A 19,527-nucleotide genomic window follows, 5' to 3' on the forward strand; every position below is an offset into this window, starting at 1 on the left:
TAAAGGCCGGGACATTGAGTAAAAATGTCAAGAAAAGACCCGTAAAAACCTCAAAATGGAGCGTAGCGTACGGCGCGGAAACATGGTCACTGAAGCAGGATGATAAAGGCAGAATGAATGCTTTTGAAATTAGGGCGTCGAGGATGAAGAATGTTAAGTGGATAGAAATGAAAACAAATGAGGAAGCACTAGGTATGGTGGGCGAGGATAGGGGTTTGTTGGGAAAAATCCTACGGAGGCAGGAGAAATATCGGCAGCTGGATGTTGCAGACTGTGGTAGAGGGGAGAATGTTAGGCGAACGAGGAACAAGCAGGAATACGATAGGGATTTTGAACGGAGAAAGTAAATGCACCTATATGAAGAGGGACTTGTAGAGTAGGATATTGGGTTGTGTTTTGTCAGGGGAAATAAAATATTTATTTGTTAGCTGCATCCATCCAAACCCTACCTTAACCGTTAAATGGCATAATAATAGTAGCCAGGTTAATTTTAAGAACCATAAAGAAATTTTCGAAAGAGAAAAAAATTGAAGGGCAATTGTAACTTTAATTTCAATTAACGATGATGGTATATACTTTCCAACTTAGGTTTTTGTAGCTCTGTAAATTTCATTGATACATGTACATGCTCTGTTTTATAATTGACGACAAAAAACCTGAGCTGAATCCGCAAATTGGGGGATCCAAGAGTAGACTGCGGGGTTAAGAATGAGGGTATATTTTAAGATTTAAATAAGGCGTCACAGTTTTCACCCATAAATGGAAGCTTTTAATAATGTATATAAATATTTTTAAATATACCAACATAAATCTTACAACAGTCTGTCTAAATGAACAAGTCTTTGTAACATAACATAGCATGCACAGCGATAAAAATATAGTCTTAATCTCTAAAGCTTTCATAGACATTTAAAATGCTGGTCGTCCATTTCGTATTCGTCAATTAAACTTTTGAACGCCTCTCATTCTCAAATGATGCACCTAATAATCTTAATATTAATGAACCCAACCACTAATGAAAAATTAAAATTTAACAAATATGCCACATTATTAATGACACAAAATTAGTGGCAGACTATCATTAATAATACTTTTTTATATTGATATCAAAGGATGCCGCCTAAATTTTGAACCACTATTAAAGTATCTATTTGATGCATTATCAATAAACATCTTCAGTTTAAAAAATATCATAATTCATTTGTATTCGGAAATTAAATTTCATTGCACTGGTCGTTTCAAAAGAAAGAAAATCAAATGGAAGGGAAGGAGTCGTCGTCAACGAGTCTGAATCTATAAAAATATTCACATCAATCAAACAATATAACTGACAATAAACTAATCATGCATAACTCAATAAACTTTATAAGTCTTAATAGGGTCAACAGTGTTGACATCTTCACCAAGAACCCAAAGAAACATATCGATAAACATCTGATATATCAACAATTTTCAGTAACAATTTTTATAATATTTGATTTCAAAAAATGGCCTCGCGTGTAAATCGAGAAAATTCTATTTCCCACATCTCCCACGGCGCATTCAGTTTATTACTTACAGAAGGAATAAACTTACAATAACCAGCAAATTTGCACCGTCTACGATACCATAAGAATATTTTCAGAGAAAATGAAGATTTGGGTGTATCCACCGCGTCACATAAATATATATCAGTCTTCTTGTTCCCTTTCTTCTCTCGTCCTTCGGCCATTTTCATCATCACATAAACTCTGGCAAGAAAAAGATAAATTATGGTTTGAAACCAATCCTCCGCTGACAAGGACGAACACTGTCACAACCGGAGGCCACCCCTGTTGTCGTTCAGTATCTTGCACATGCTCAGTTTCTTCTTGGACACCATGAACCTCTTGACCATCGCCCGCTGCTTCTGGATGTACCTGGCGGGCCTGGGCCTGCAAGGGCTCGGCCCGAGCGTCGACCCGAATCCGTCGGACGCCGGCGATTGATGCTGGACAGGCGGGGAGCGATCCTCCCCGTCCGCCGGAGAGTTTGCCAGGATCCTCCGGTTTATCCGGCGGCGCAGGAGGGGCGTGGTCGTGGTGGGGGTCCGGTCCGCCCAGGGCCCCAGGGAGGGCCCAACGTTGGGGGATCGTGCCGCCAGGGGCGTGGTGTTGGTTTCGGAGCGGTCGCTCAGGATTGAGGACACCTCCCACTCCAGGAGTTGCTTGAAGCAGGACGAGGCGGGGTTGCGGGGGGAGTGGTCGAGGGGGGTCGAAGTGTAAATGGGCAACGGCGAGGTCACCGAGCGCCACCTGGACGGCGTCTTCCTTCCCGGGGTCAACCTGCATCCGTGACCTCCGAGGCCCGTTCCGACAGGACTGTGAGAAGAAGGGAACACGTAAGATTCTTTATCTCCGTGAGGAAGAAAATTTTTGAGTTGTCAAATACTTCTACATTGCGAATAAAAAACCAATCCAAAAGAAACAGTTTCTGGTTGGAGGTCAAAAAGGAAAATCTAAAAGAACACAATACTCCGCGTATCATGGCAGGGACGTGTGACGGGGGATTAAGAGCACGCCAACCGCTTTTTCTTAATCATTCACTTAAAATAATTATGAATACATATTTGAACACATACATAAACCCACACGCCACCAACCGCAGCTGTGAACCTCAAGGTTGGTTGGATGGGTGAAGGTAGAGCTAACCTAATAGTAAGTCTAACGTATTTCGAAAGTCACACATTAGTAGAGTAATAAGGATAGACAGTTACACTTATTCCCTGTGCGCCGCCTGTGAATTCCCAGGAAGACTCCATAACCGAAAAATCACACAGATTAGTGTGAACAGAGGTGTACCCGGGTATCGAACCCGAATACTCTACTCAGTAGCCCAGAGATCTACCCACTAGACTACCACTTCCCGATAAACTCACGTGCTAAAAAACACAAACATGCTATTTGCTCTACACAATAATGGGCCTGTTCGAGTTGCCTTTCAAATTTTGATTTATTAATTGAAAATTCAAAATTGGTTACGTTTGATTTTGATGTGATGTCATATCGTGGGAAGGGAGACCTGTCAATGGCATTAGCTACCAACATATTTTCTCTTCGTTAACCAAGGGGCTCCCAGCCTAACTCCTCCGACAGATGCGTCACTTTAATACTTTTCTCTCAGCACTTCTTTTAAACACCATGCGAATTTTCCCTTTAAATTCTACAATTTCTTAATTACAATAATCTAGAGGGAGGGCCAATTACTGGAACGAGGAAAAGAGTTAATATTTTGGGGGAGCAGGACAATCCTGGGCAAATGATTAAAACTGAGGTGAATTCAATGATAACATTTTTATGGAACCAAGTATTCATATGTGTTTCTTCAAACTATGGAATAAGTGAACTCATATCCGAGGACACGCGGTTAATTTATTCAACCAAAAAACACGCTCGATTTCTAGAAATATTGTTTTTTTTTGTACTGGGGTGTTTTATTTTCGGATAAAAATCCAAGATACGAGATTTAAAAAAAAAGCGTGTATTGGGTTATGAGCAGTATCGTATTGCAAAAGACGTCTACGGTTAATTAATGTCCTTTAATACAAAGTGTACGCGATAATGCCAAGAAAGGTTATCTGATCTATAGGTTCACGCCAAAGATGAATATTTAGGTTGAATTTTCATGAAATTCCAACTTCGACTCGGACCAGATTTTCACATTTACTCATTTGAAATCGCGACAATCTTGTATCTATAATGCAATCTGCGACGAGACAACTGGATGTTTCAGTGGGTGTCAAGGCATCAATACTTAACAATTTAAGGTAAATATAATTTGTTTGTTGAAGAACAGAGAGTTTACAATTTGAACTCCTAGCCAATGTTTTTGGATACTTTGCGGTTAGGTTTCTGATCAGGAATTTTAGGCAAAAGAAAGATTATTTAAATCTATACGTGCAGGAGTCTACTTTTCACGATAGTCTCATCTACTGATCTACTGTGGGGTTTCATAAATTAAATCAGTAATCATTAATGATCTTTTAATCAGTATTTGCGCTTCATTCTTAGCTAAATCACTGTTGTCATTCACATGGAAAAAATAAATGGGAAGAAAAATAAAATTAACCAAAATATTTAAGGTTACTTGATTTAATGATATAATGAAATGGTATTAACCAACTACTGGAATTTAAAAAAATGCTAAAAAAGTCTGCACAATTAAATTCCATATTTATTCGATTTTGAGTATTTGATAATGAATTCATTTCCCTGGAGTGACTTGCTCTTTGTAAATCTAAGGACGACATTTTCTTCGTCGTCATCTTGTGAGTGTATAAAAAAAATCATTTTCGATTGGCGGATCAATCGGAAACTACAACGATTATTTCATGCGTTATGCAATGGAAAAAGGCGTTAGAAATTCATTTTGAATCCAATTTTGACGTGTTACCTCCTCCATATAGTAAAACGCTAATTAAGAACTTAAATTTAAGTGGAACGACTCGGCAATATTCTCTCTCTGGGAAAATCACGGAGTAAGTAATAAATGCTCAATGCTTTCTGAAATTTTGCGAAGAATTTCAATTCATCAAGCTCTTAGTTATCCTTCTCCATCGTCTTAGGGAATAACGGTCTCCAAGGTTATAAAAAGCGGTGGTATCTATTGTCTAATGGAGTTTAAAGCACGAAAATTCTAATGTCAAATCGGATCGGTAAACCTTTAAAATCCGATGCCTCAAAATTTCACATTAAATGAAAATAAATGGTGAACTAAAAAATAGAAATACTGTAATCCAAGATTAAATAAAAATATTGCAGAATAATTTAAAACTTTTAATTTCAGGAAAATCAGCTAAGTACTTGGTAAACATTTTGTATAGCAAGAAATGGAAGAATGTATATTTAAAAACTCACTCACGATATACTACAGGTCGCCATAAATTTCAACGATTGGGACTTTAGCTTGGTCTTACGTCAAACATATGGCTTTTGGCATTAAGAAACTACTAAACACATTGACATACTACGTATTAAAGTTATTCTTCACCTAATTAGCGTAAGAGTGAACTCTTTCCCGAGGGACGATACATGGGTAATAGCCTCAATGAAAAATCACTTCCGAATTTTACAAATTCGAGAAACAATGATACATTTGATGTTAATGGTGAAATATTAATTGTGAAATTTCAGCACTACGTTTAGCCTAAGTAAATGCAGTGTCCTTAGGTGACATCATATTGACTCACCTAAAGTTGATTTCCACAAACAACACACGCTTGTACAAGTGATATAACAAAGAGGAACAGTATGAGCAATCAAATATCACTTAACCAGGTTTTATAACACGAAATGCAACTTGAATAAATGTTAATCAACGACCAAAAGCACTGTCGTGGGGAATCAAAAAAATGAAATTAAAACAAAACATTACCTCTCCATTTTATCTCGCAGCAGGCTTTATAGAAGTTCTTTCACTATTCCAGCAAAGAGCGCACACCGGAAGGGACGAAATAAACATATAAGGCACCACACAAATCACACTCCTCAGAGTCCGCTTACACCGGAGGTTGAACGCTTAATGAGTCCGTGCGCGACAACCGCGCGTTATTTATGAAAGTGCAACGCAGTCCCTCGCGACACACGCAAGCGATCGCCACTCCTCCTCCTCCTTCGCTCCCCCCTGCCCCCCCCCCCCAAACGCACGCCGCTTGGACGGCGACTAAAGGTTTGCGTCACCTCCCTTCCCCCTCCCCCCCCCCCAAAGTCCAACGTGTATAAGTCGCATGCACTCGTAATAGACAAGGACGACTCGGGGCCCGGCTATCGCTCGGGGGAATCCGCCCTTTCTCCTCATCGCCCCCGCCAACGCATCGTGACTCCCCTAAATTTCCGGGAAAGGTTTTGGGGGAAGGAGGAGAGAGCGTTGACCCAAACCCATCAGCTCCGAATGCCCGCAAATAGAACGAGCTGTGTATACGTTCTGCGTCTGCAAAGTGGTCGGTTGTACGTCCGATCCCTTTTCCCACGAGCTCTTGCCTGTCGGTGGGCTAAAAGTATGGCGTTTATACACTTTCGAATCCCCTAATCGCATTCCGAATTGGGATTACAAGGGAGATAGCAGAGATATGAGTGACTTCGCCCCGTACGCCATTACGTCGTCTGCGGCGACTTCGTCGATAATGCGACGCGGCTTCCGAGGCATTCCTCGTCGGAGACGGACGGGTGATTTCAATGACCGCATGTACTCTAAAATCGGAAGGGTTTGCGACACTCGGAAAACGTGAATGGCGTCACGGGGGAAATATGGACGCGTTGGATCATTAGCTGGCAAAGGAAAAGAGACATTTTGTGCCCGCGCGCTTGAACCTGTTTGCAACACGACACGTAAGCTAAATTTTTAATTTAAATTACAAAGGGTGATATATATATATATTTTTTTTAAGTTAATCTACCGGTTAAGGTAGGTTTTTGGATGGACACAACTACCAAACAAATATTTTATTACTCCTAACAAAACACAAAATCCATCATCCTACTCTATATCAGGTCCCTCTTCATCTCTGAGTACTTTCTTCCTCCCTTCATCCGGTCCAACATCCCTATCCTGTTCCTTCCCTTTCCTCTTTTGCCCAACATTCTACCCTCTATCACAGTCTTCAACATCCCACTGCCGGTCAACACCCCCTTCATCCACTTTTCCTGCCTCCATAGGATTGCTCCCAACAAACCCCTCTCTTCGCCCACCATACCAAGTACTTCCTCATTTGTTTTCTTCTCTGTCCATTTCACCTTCTCCATTCTTCTCCACACCCACATTTCAAAAGCCTCCAATCTACGTCTATCCTCCTGCTTCAATGACCACGTTTCCGCACCGTACATAGCTACGCTCCATATCAAAGTTTTTACGAGTCTTTTCTTAACATCCTTACTCAAAGTCCCTGTCATCAACTCCCTCCTCCTTGTGAAAGCCTCTTTGCCTAGCGCAATTCTTCTCCTTACGTCCCTACTACTTTGACCGTGTTGGTCCAAAACACTACCGAGATACGTAAACTGTTCTACCTGCTCTAGTTTTTGCCCTCCTATTTTTATGTTAAGCTTGGCCTTTTTCTTTCTAGAAAATCGCATAACCTTTGTTTTATTAATATTGATTCTCATCCCATACCTGTCGCACTGAATTTCCAATTCACCTTGCAATGCCTGCAGCCCCTTGGCTGGCTGACAAACTAAAGCTTGGTCATCAGCAAACCTAACTGATTTTACGAATTCCCCGCCCACTTTCATTCCTACCTCGAGTTCTCCCCATGCCTCTTTGATCATTTCCTCTGCATATATATATATATATATATATATATATATATATGTGCAGAGTGTCCATCCAAAAACAACCTTTACCGGTAGATTACCTAATAATACTATATATATATATATATATATATATATATATATATATATATATATATATATATATATATATATATATATATATATATATATATATATATATATAGCCAGTAACACAGTAATCAGCCCGAAGGTCGGTTTGATAGGTGATGGTATAGTGCATCCAGTACTAAGCCCTATACGGCGTGTGGAATTCACACATCAGGGAAGGGGGGCCAGTTCCTTTCCCTGTGTCTGCTTTGGTTTCCGAGGTAGATCTAGTACCCGAAAAATCACATAGCTTCGTTGGAGCTGCAGGTGCAGGTTTGCCTGGGTATTGAACCTGGGCCCTCTTGTTAGTAGTCCAACGCCCTACCCCTAAAACCGCGAGGCGAACTCGATAAAAAGTGTTGTCTTAGAACCGCGGGAATATGTAGCGCACGTTACTATGCATTATATTTTTTATGAAATAATCAATACAGATGGCCCAGGAACATATTTCAAAAGTATTTCAACGCTCAGATTTTTAACTAAATGAAAAAAACAATTAACTTTTTTTGCAAAAATTGCATCGGCCGGGAATCGAACCCGGGCCGCCCGCGTGGCAGGCGAGCATTCTACCACTGAACCACCGATGCTGTTGTGTAGGAGGTAGTTATAATTAGCACTTTGTTATATTTTGCTCTACAATTCGCGCCAGTTGCATCATTCCGCCCGCTCATCTCGGGGACTCCGTCTTGCTTGGCGATCGAGCGAAGTCCACTCGAGCGCTAACCAGCTCGAGTGGACCTCTCGGAAATAAAATCTCTACGTCCATTCACGAAAAAACCATTTCATGAATGGCACGCTTTGGAAATGAAACCTTAGGCGGAGTTGATTTCAGGAAAATTTCACTTTTTTGCACACAGTAACTTTAACCTTTAATGAGTTGTCATATAAGGCTTTGCGGCGTTAGCGTACTTTTACACGACTAATAAATGACTTTCCCTTTGTTACTGGGGCGAAACGTATTTTGGAGGCCATACTCCCTGGGTATCGCTTCCAATCAGGGTTGCTAGGATTCTATACATAAGACTTTACAGGGTAACCTTTCGACTTTCGAAGCCATGACGTTTTGCTACTGCGAGAAGCAACCACCTCAAAAGTGCAGCCGGCGATTCATTCCAAAAGAGTCCAATTAAAGAGCATTAGAAACAAACAGCAAAGGCTAATTATTACAACCCATGTAAAAGGGGGGAGTTAAACGACAGATGTGAATGTACTATCAGTCCCATCACACTGCGGTATGAGATATTAGGTCAATAAAATGAAGAGATTATATCATTTAAATATCAAGATATAGATCAAGTTCGTAACAAACAGATACATGAACATTAAAAATGCAATTTTTCCCAAGAATAATAAGGCATTAAAATAAATGTATCGGGACACGCCAGGGGGTAAAGTATTTTTCCCTGTAGGTAGCCTATTAGATCATATAACCTAACAGTTCTTTAGTATAAGTATCAAAGCGTATATTTCTTCGACACCGTAATACACGCACCTTTGTTGAAAATCATGCTCCAAAAAACCATAAACATACGAGGGTCATCCGGAAAGTAGTACCCGTTCATGCCGCATAAAGTGCTGACGACGCGAGTAGCCGCTGGACGAGGTCAGATAGCTTCAGTGGCTTGTCTGCCTTCTCTGAGCCAAGTTGCGTGACGCTAGCATTGCCTGTGTTGTTTCTGTGATTGTTTACAATGTTTAAAAAAATTGAGAACGCCGCCAGTTGTGAAGTGAGGGCAGTGATTAAATTCCTCAATGCAAGAAACGTTCGCCCATGTGATATTCATCGCCAATTAAAGGAGGTGTATGGAGACAATGTAATGGACGAGTCGTCTGTTCGGCGGTGGTGTCGCAACTTCAACATGGGGAGGGGGAACACACACGACGATGAGCGTTCGGAGAGACCGTCTGTCATTACAGACCAACTGGTGAGCTCAGTTGACGAATTCGTGAGGAACGATCGGCGCGTCACAATTGATGACATCTGTGAGCATTTTCCCAATGCTTCTCGAACAATTGTTCATGAAATTGTTAAACACCATCTGCATTATGCAAAAATTTGTGCAAGATGGGTCCCTCGCGTATCTCAATGAGCTGGCGGCGAAGGACTATGCAGCAGGAATACAGAAACTTGTCACACGTTATGACAAATGCCTTAATTTGCTTGGAGATTATGTTGAGAAGTAGTTTAAAGTATCCTCTTTCAAATAAAATTTTTTATGTTTGTTAATATTTACTTTTGTGTCTTTATTTCACGAACGGGTACTACTTTCCGGATGACCCTCGTAGTAATCAGTCCGAAAGTCGGTTTGATTGGTGAGGGTAAAGTTCACCCAATACTAAGGCTAAAGGCTCGTGAAACCCGAAAGATCACGAAGATCGAGTGAAGCTGAAGGTGTCCGGAAACCGAACCCCGGCCCTCCGATGTAGTAGTCTTACGCTCTTCTCCTGGACTATCACGTCCGCAGTATGTGTGCGTGTGTACACATACACACACACACACACACACACACACACATATATATATATATATATATATATATATATATATATATATATATATATATATATATATATACATAAATTGAATAAAAGCAAATTGAATACTTCTTCTACCTGGGCAGCAGCATAAAATGGGATGGAGGAAGTTTGACCGACATCAAGCGAAGAATATCCCGAGCTAAGAACGCCTCCATGAGGAAGAGACAAACACTATGTTCAAGGAACCTAAGGCTTGAAACAAGGAAGCAGTTCGTCAAGACTTAGGTGTTGAGCATGGGGCTATATTGTTTCGAGACTTGAAACATTGGAAAAGTGGACCAGCTAAGAATAGAAGCCTTTGAAACGGTGCTGGAGGAGAATGCTGAAGATTAAATGGGCAGACAAAGTGAGTAACGGGGAAGTAGCAGAAGAGGAAAAGACAATATAGAGAACTCTGCGGCAAAGAAGAAATGGATTGGGCACACATTTAGGCGCAATAGATTGATTAGGAATACAATGGAAGGAAAAATAGAAGGGAAGATTCCACGAGGAAGACCAAGAGACATGTACATAGGAGAAATTAGGAAGGACGTAAAACAGAGAAGGTATCCTGGATTGAGGGTATTGACATGGCAGCATTAAACCAATCCTTGGATTTATATACTGATGGTGATGACAGATTTTGGAATCCAACTCCGCGGGTCTAGGCAAGGGTTCCTATGCATCCGGAGGCATCGCAAATTATACTATTTTTGGCTTCGGAATGGCAAAAATGCGTGGGAAGTCCCAAAAGCTGAAGAATAAAGTGTGATCGAGGGACCCGGAAATGCTTATTCCGTTTGAACTCCGCGGGGAGTCGGGCCTTCGGATGAGCTGGCAGAAGAGCGGTGTCGAGTAAGTGGTGGGAAAGGGAGATTTTGTTGATGACTTAATAGGAGCACTAACTTCACGGAGCATCGGTGGTTCAGTGGTAGAATGCTCGCCTGCCACGCGGGCGGCCCGGGTTCGATTCCCGGCCGATGCAACTTTTTATTTTGGCTTCAAGATACTTGCTCTAAGTTTTCATAATTTATCAAGTAGTATCTCAATTTGCTCTATTCACTCTTTTTGCTATGAAAAACAGAAGGTATCAAGGATTGAGGGAACTGACATTAAGTACAGCAGAATGGAGGGCTGCAGTAAACCAATCCGAAGATTGAAAGACTGATTATATATATATATATATATATATATATATATATATATATATATATATATATAATCATCTATAATAGATATATATAATATAATAATATAATAATATATTATAATATAATATAGGCATTCATCAACTAAAATTGTTTATTTTTTATTTTTGTTTCTCTCTCTCTCTCTCTCTCTCTCTCTATATATATATATATATATATATATGTTTATTTATAGCAACAAAAATTTAAGAAAAACAATGTACGTTGATGAATGCCTGATGTTGAATTACCTCCTGCCACGCATCCTAGAGAAGGCATTCATGGTGTCATGTAAAAACAGGAATGATCATTCGGGGAATCAATGTATGTTGTTAAACCAGCAGTAAACTCCGGTATTGACAGATAATAAGATTGCCTATGTTATGACTCTCAGTTTTAATTTGCGTGTTTTTCTTTGATGTCAGTCGAATTTCTTAGGAGGAATGACTAATTTATCCGTGAAAACTAGTTCTGACCAGGCATTCAGTTGCGGATAGCCACGCCAATCAGCCAGAGCTTTAGGAGGCGACCCATCGGCAAGGGCTTCCAAGTGACTGCTGATAAGGCGGGTTGCTGTTGCCCTGCGGAACAGATAACGCGAAGTGACCCATGGAGCGAGGCAAACAGCATAACGTGGGCCTTCGAAATTCCTCGATCCAAATCATTTCCGCTTTAAGATCATGCGATTAAGTTCTGTAAGCATTCAATGAATCAATGGCTAGAGTAGATAGTAGTAGTGGTAGTATTTAGGGGAGGCGACCGACAGCTGAGGTCATTTACCCCATGCGGGACGGAGAGGAAAGAATGAAGGGTGGAGTGAAACTCGGCGTCAGCATTAGCCTACTCTTAACGAAAGGCGCCAAGGGATCCAAAGTTTTAACACCCCAACTGACGGACGGCGTACTCACTCGAAGTGCTCTTTACAAAGCACCTCAAGTAGGGATCCAGATACCAATGAAAAATATCTGCCACCTCTGGACTTTGTACCCAGGTCTTCTAGGTAGAAAGCCAGTACGTTGGCCACCGCACCATCCCGATCCTTCTATAGTTGGTGGAGTAGATAATAATTAAAGATGTGAAGAAGAAATTGGTAAAAACCTTTACAAGCATGGTGCGTAGCGATGAATATAAACTCTTGTCTCTGAGGAAAGGCCATGAGTGTAGATTGGAGTGCAAATTTAGAAAATGGTAATTAACAACTATCAATTTCTTACAATGCTTATGTATCAAGCTCAAGTACAATATAGTTTTAAAATTTATTTTTCAACATAATCTCTTTTCAGCTCTATACAATTTTCCCAGTGATTTTCAATAAGTTCGATACCCTTTTTATAATAAGAACTGTCTTGCTCCTCAAAATAGCCATTAACTGCCGACATCATTTCTTCACGGTTGGAAAATATTTGATCCCCGAGCCATTTTTTCTAGTTTTTGAACCGAAATTACGAGGGGGCTAAATTTGGTGAATAGGGTGCATGAGGCAGTAATTCAAACTTGTACTCATGAATTTAGGCCAATGCAGTAACGGATTTGTGAGCTGGTATCTTGATATAGCAACACTTTCTTATAAGCCAAATGTGGATGCTTTTGCTTGATATATTCGCTCAAACGTTGCAATAAGTTCACGTAATACTCGCCTTTGATAGGTTTTCCTTTTTCAAGATAGTCAATGAAAATTATACCTCGTGCATCCCAAAAAACCGACGCCATGATCCTGCCTTCAGATGAAACGGTCTTCGACTTCTCTGGAGGTGGTTCTCCCTTTTGAATCTTTTATTTTGATTGTTCTCTTCTCGAGTGTGAAGTAATGGACCCATATTTCATCCATTGTTATGAAACGGGGCAAAAATTCTGCTCTCTTGTTGTGAAACTTTGTCCAAATTTTCAGTTGATATGCAATGTACCGCACTTTTTGACATGCCTACTATGTCTACTAGCTCGCGCACTTTCAGTCTATGATCATCCACAATCACTTTGTGGATTTTCTTCACCGTTTCTGGAGTCGTCGCCTCACTTGGTCGACCAATGCGATGCTCGTCTTGACAGCTCGTAACGGCCTCGTTTAAACTCTGCTTCCCAATATTTTACTGTTGTAAACGAATGAGCAGATTCACCCAGAGTAGAATAATCCAGTTCAGCTTATATATTGGTTGGGCTGAGGCCTTTCAAATAAAAGTATTGTATCACATAACGATGACCAATTGTCTCCATTTTCACAAAATCACTGAAAACTTTCATTGTTGATGGCTTCCAAACAAATACTAAACAACGTAGCGTCTTCAAACTTGAATCACATGCTTTATAGTTTGGGTAATTTTTAATATAGAGATATTTTTCAAGCATTTACCGCCATCTCTTGGTCAGGTTATTCCTGGGGCCACTCTCGTATATTCTGCTAAATCTATGTGCGTAGGTGTTGGTGGAGTGAGTTTAGTTGGGAGGGATTGGAGGAGGGAGGTTGTGTAAGAAGCGACGGTATCGGTGGTTGTGCGGGGATTTCCGTTATCAAAGGCTTGGAGGGTCGTCGCTAAGAAGGGAGAAGGGTCGCCAAAAAGCAAGGTCAGTCAAATTTTTCCCTTTCTAATTCTGCTGCACTATTCCCAATTGTTCCATTAGCGAAATAGCTGAGGAAAATTACAATTAACATTATTTTGCATTATTGTGAAGTTTTTAAAAACTTAGTACCTGCCACTATTGACGCGTAAAATGAAAACTTGTGGTCTGTGATTTTGACGAAGAATGGAGAAAATAAGAAGAACGGAGAGAGTAAGGTTTCAATGTGGTTGGTGGAGAGAAGAAATTGCTGTGGGGGGGGGATACCCGGAAAAGACAGAAAAAGTAGTTTTATGGAACATCGAAAGGTGATGGCATGTTGAAGGTCGTGATAGGGGGTAGAACTTTGGGCACGTGGTGTAGAGGAAGGAAAAGAATAGGATTTCTTTAAACAGCAAGACGGCATTACGGAGAAATGAAGAAGGAAATATTGTAGGGAAAACATAAGGAAGTTCGCATGATACGTAGGATACAATATGGACTGCCCCAAGCTTACCTTAACTGGAAGAATTCCTCAAGTGAATCAATCTAATGAAATCGGAAACCTTTCTCTCCTCCTTACCCGTAGATACATCGGTGTAGACTGAAAATGTTGGGTGAACGGTACGAGCACGAGTATATAATTCTGCCGACATTGCAAACCACCTGAATAAGCCATTTTTTTAAATGATGAATAGCATCGACTTACTCCAGTTTTCTATTAATTTCATTATAAGTCTCATATTGAAGACGAAGATATACATTCCAGTCGCAATGATTATGCTTCTAAGGGAATGTTGCAAATTTATTTTTGGAGTCTTTATTCCTTAGTTGAATAAAATCCTGAAGCCAAAAATAAGAAAACTTTAGAAAGCTCCAATGACATAATTTCGGTCAGTTGGTGTCCGTCGACGGGGAGAGGTAAGGGCTTGACAGCCAGAAGATGTCAGTACCGTAGTATTGTGAATGATCTGGATGGTGCATTGGCTAACGTACAGGCTTCCCACCGAGAGGGTCCGGGTTCAAATCCTGGAGACAACAAATATATTTCAGTGGTATCCCAATCCCTACTTGAGGTGCTTTGTGGAGAGAGATACTCGAACTTTGAGGGAGTACGCCGTCCGTCGGATGGGACGTTAAGCGGCAGACCCCTTGGCGCCTTTCGAAAAGAGAATGCTACAGCCTACGCCGGGTTTCTCTCCACCCTTTCTTTCCCATATATCCCTAAAGGTGCAAATGACCTTGCATCAATCAAATGTATTTGATTTTGATTGTCGAAATTGTTTTTAACGAAACGGACCACCCTGCGTTGGACCTTCTCAATTTCCCGAATGAGGTATTTTTCCGTCAAGTTCCGTAGACTAGCATACATGATCTAAATTGGACTTCAGGAGAGCATTCTATCAACGTTCCTTGAATTTTTATTCGCACTATGCGTCTAATGGATCTCAATTTTTTGTTTGCTTGCTCACAGATGTTACGCGCATGAGGGATATGTTACCGTATCAACCACTTTAGATTGACTCCAGCAAGTTTGCACAAAAAACACTTTTTTTTAATAAATCGATTTTGAAGATTTAAAGAATCCTTCGCCTTGATCGGATAATGGTTTTTACTCTTTCAAATTTTTACATTTTAATGTACGCACATGAATGGATGACTCCGTTAAACTTCTATCGCGTCTTCTCCCGCAGTTCTTTGACTTTGTTTTATCAATGAAACCAACAAAAAACTGCATGATTTAGTGCTAATCCCCATTTTGGACTCCATTTCAAACTACTATCGGCAAGTTATCAAATTAAACTAACTTATAGTAATCATAAGCATTTTGTTCACATTTTTTTATCTCTCCTGGGGAAACCGATTCTCTGCAATGGAAAATCTACACGCCATTAAATATGAATGTAGTACTGTTAATAAAACCTTCATATTTAATATGGGATAGCAAGTTTAAAGTTCATTGTTCAACGGAAGTATTAACTGGCTACAAGGAATGTAAAACAACAACCACTTCGGCATTCTTGCCGACGTGCCCTCCGCCGAAAACATCCAAGTGGGAAATATGACGTAAAATCAATATCCTTGAACCAATTATTTCAATTAAAAGATCTACCTCTTGATCTCTTTCTAAAAATAGCATTCAATCCAATGTACGTAGTAAATAAACCCTCTTTCCTCTTACTTACCTCAATCCTCGTGCCGAATCATCTCCGAGATCAGGTTTCCTCCATTTCTTCAAGATTGAAGTAAGTCGATGGTGATGCACCTTCTCTTGGCACTCGGTGAAGGCTGTTCCAATCTTCAATTTTACGCAGAAATATCATCTATGCGCTGAACTCATCTCCACAGGTTAATTGAATAACCATGGCAATTAAGTGAACAATAAAACTCGTGAACACATCTCAGCGAGTTGCTTTTATAGCGGGGAAAATTGTCTGATTAACCAAGCACGGCTAACAGCATTTTATTTTCATAAACGGAATTAACTACGTAGAGTACCGATGTACAGATATATCTACACACAATGAGGAGAGGCAATTGTCTCAGCTAATTATACAAGATTCGAAAATGTGATGAAATTTAACGAGATTTCTTCACGACACAAATCTTTGGCAAATGTTTTGGATTCCGTCTAGAATCGTATAAAGTTCAGTGGAAAGCATTTAAAACAAAAACGGTCAACAAGTATTTACCGACACGAAATACAGATATAAACATCAGCATTGTACCCTTCAAGGATGTGTGGCAGGGGGTAGTTTTATACCAGGAATGGAACATCAATCAAGTTTTGTTTAAGGATTAGTTGCAAATAAAAATACAGAAAATTTCAATTGATGGAGATAATGTGAAGCACAACTACATACATTGCTGTAATCAATGGTGTAATACTTCACTACGCATGCAATACAACCTGCCAGCGACAAGAAGTATATTAGAAACAATAACATTGCTTCGTGAAACAATGTCATTACTATAGGTTACTTTATTTCATCCCCTGCCGTTGTCATTTGCAGTTATTCTGATCCCTTATCTTTTAGGGAGAAAATGGTTTTTTAAACCTGTCGGTCCTGCGCATGCAGTGTCGTCCCTCTCTGTTCATATAGTTTTCAATGTACGCTTATTTTACAAAAAATGGTCAACTGTTACCAAACGCTAACACGAAATAATTTTTCACTCCTCAGAAAATAAATCCCAGCGATTTTTTTTTAATGACTCAAAATACTAAAATGCTCCTGCTTGAGGATGACCTATTTTTGTTCCGTATTGCGTACTTTGCTTGAATGCATCTCGCTGGTAACCCAGGTATTCGCCTGATAACCCAGAAGACGAGGATTTGATCCCGGTACTAGATAGATGCTTCCCTACCCAGAGCTTGAATTAACGTGATTTCCTGGTTGCTGTTTCTATTTAATTTTTGTAATCAAAATTTAATGATCCTAAAAAAAAGACTTTTTGGCTTAGCACTGAGCTAATAAGCGATCCATCTCCTCCTCATCCTCCCTTAGAAGTTCCAGTCCATCTATTTCTTGCATGAGATTCTTTTTCATGCCGACGAGTGGGATTTTCAACGAGTGGGAATGCACCAACTTCATGGCCATTTCGTGACTCGGAAGTGGATTTTTGAATCACCCATCCATTATATGCAGAGTTTCAGAGACATGTCGACTTTCGTGACCCGATTACGTCACTACGTAGTTAGGTCAAATACGAATCATATAAAATTGTTTCCTTCGGCGCGGTCCGCCCCTTTGAGGACAATTTGGTCCCTTGGATGAAGAAAAGTATTCACAAATGGGGAAAAAAGAGGGGTTCCACCAGCCTACTTTTTGATACCTCCAGGGAAGATTTTCAGCAATATTCACGCCGCAAACCAAGTCGCTTTAATGAGAGAAATGAACGCTCTAGAAAATTTGATTCCCTGCAGCTGGACTCGAATTGAATCAATCGATTCCGTGCATTGGGTAAGTGTTGTGTGAGATCCATTCGTTGCATCAGGCCGCAGGGGAAACTCCGAATGAAATACGTGTAACACATATGATTGTAGACCACAAACAAAATGATCTTCGAAAGCACTCCTGGTGGCATGTGGAAGTAACATTCCCCCTCAACACGTATGCGCAGGTTTGAGGTCGTTACATTCATCCAGTGTACGATTTGAGAGGCGGAAGTATGGAGACGTGTTCTAGTGCTACGTTAATGCGAGTTAAACAGCGTGACTTAAAAACTGACTCCTACTTAGATTAATCGTCGTTTAAAGGCTGTTTATGATGACGATGCTGTTGATAGATCTACTATAAATCAATGGGTAATAAAATATCGTGGTTGCGAGCCTGGAAGAGCCACAATTGTTGATGGAACACGCAGCGGACGTCCAATCACTGCCACAGACGATAAAAATCGCAAACTCGTCGAAGATTTCATTCAAAATGACGAGGCTAATGACTCAAAAGCGTAGAATACACCTCCGAGGTCAAGTTTGTTGTGTTGAAGGCAGCCTGGCGCCAATAATCTTGCAACGTTACTTCCAATGTTACTTCCACATGCCACCAGGAGTGCTTCTAAAGGTCAATTTGTTTTTGGCCTACAAGCACGTGTGCATTAGTTTTCGGCCCACCCTCGTACGTTGATGAGACCTCGCTTTGAACACACTACAAGGATTTTGACAACCATTTTGATTGAAAATGGGCGTAAACCTATTATTGGACGTCTTGGAACTAAAACCATTGGAAGCACGCAAATTTCATGCCGGGCTTCAGCTAATACATGAATAAAAATCGAATGCGTTCAACGTTGAGACAGAAATATCAATGCTTACCCCGCGTGAAACTGAAGCTGCCATTGAAGAATGAAGAGCTCGATAGAGCATTGCCCGCCGTGCTTTGCTTGTTTCCAATCTTCTCCCTCCATCCCTCGTGCCTCTCTGTGTGCGGGGAGGAAGGGACGCCTCCTTTACCTGCCTGCTGCGGTGCGTCACATTCCTTACCTGTGTCTTTGGGGGCGGAGACAATGAGTTGAATGTCCACGCGAAAGTAGAATATTCCCCTCTTTCTTTTCATTTCTAATTTGCTATATTACTGGAAGGATTTTTACTGCATCTGAAGGTGCACGTGCATTTGTGTTTTAATTGTTACAGGTAGTATATGTACAGGTATTTGCGATCGTAAAAGTTAAAAAGTTTTTCGCATGAATAAACACGCCTCTGCGGGTGTAGATTTGCATGAATTCGTTGGCTTTGCACGCGGTTTTATTCTCTTTTACGGGTGGTGACCTAACATCCCCCACCACACGCCCATGCGGTGGCTTGCGGGGAATTATGTAGATGTAGACGTAGGCGAGACCTAATTAGAAGGTAAATAGACTACAGAATAGAAATAAAAAGGAAGCATTCCTCCCTCTGGCAGCTCGTGACCTACATATTTTATAGAAGTATAAATCATCAAGCACACGGCACTTGAAATAACCCCAAATTAAATTATATTCTAATGCGAACAACTATCGATCACTCCAACGTTTGGACACCTAAAACCTCCTGGCATACAGTATGCTCTCGTGCCGCTTGGCGGGGTAAAGTGTTAAAGTGAATTAGGACGTAGAGGAAGAACTGAGGAAAAGTTAATGTGTTCAAATCATAATCCTCATGTCTCCTAATAGTGGATAATATAGGGTTGATAATTGGATGGCATTACAGCCACGTCTGATTGGCTGCCGTTTTCTCTTTCGAAACTTACTCACACAACAGCTTAATACACTTCTACTCGAAATTCTGACATTAAAATGAGATAACCAATCATTTACTGAAAATAGTTTTGGTTGAATTAATACCATTTCAATCATTCGGAAACAATGTCAATCCTTTTCAATTACCTTCGGAAATTGATCGTGTTAAGGGCGAAGCGGAT

The 19,527-nt window shown here is 40.5% G+C and overlaps 1 protein-coding gene and 2 non-coding genes across 3 annotated transcripts; 1 reads left to right on the forward strand and 2 right to left on the reverse strand.

Annotated features, from left to right (window-relative positions):
* Positions 1–787: 787 nt before the first annotated feature.
* LOC139696512 (uncharacterized) lies at positions 788–5,507 on the reverse strand. Its single transcript, XM_071595302.1, has 2 exons — positions 5,392–5,507; positions 788–2,339 (listed from the first exon to the last, which is right to left on the reverse strand). Exons 1-2 carry the CDS (start codon positions 5,397–5,399, stop codon positions 1,793–1,795), a joined length of 555 nt encoding a protein of 184 aa, XP_071451403.1. The 5' UTR covers positions 5,400–5,507; the 3' UTR covers positions 788–1,792.
* Positions 5,508–7,907: 2,400 nt separating this feature from the next.
* TRNAG-GCC (transfer RNA glycine (anticodon GCC)) lies at positions 7,908–7,978 on the reverse strand. The gene has a single exon. It is a non-coding gene; the product is annotated as a tRNA-Gly (tRNA).
* Positions 7,979–10,822: 2,844 nt separating this feature from the next.
* TRNAG-GCC (transfer RNA glycine (anticodon GCC)) lies at positions 10,823–10,893 on the forward strand. Its single transcript has one exon. It is a non-coding gene; the product is annotated as a tRNA-Gly (tRNA).
* The last annotated feature ends 8,634 nt before the right edge of the window (positions 10,894–19,527 follow it).

The sequence above is a fragment of the Hetaerina americana genome, unplaced genomic scaffold (genome assembly GCF_022747635.1).
Source record: "Hetaerina americana unplaced genomic scaffold, ioHetAmer1.1.p SCAF_7, whole genome shotgun sequence".
Lineage (NCBI taxonomy): Eukaryota > Metazoa > Arthropoda > Insecta > Odonata > Calopterygidae > Hetaerina > Hetaerina americana.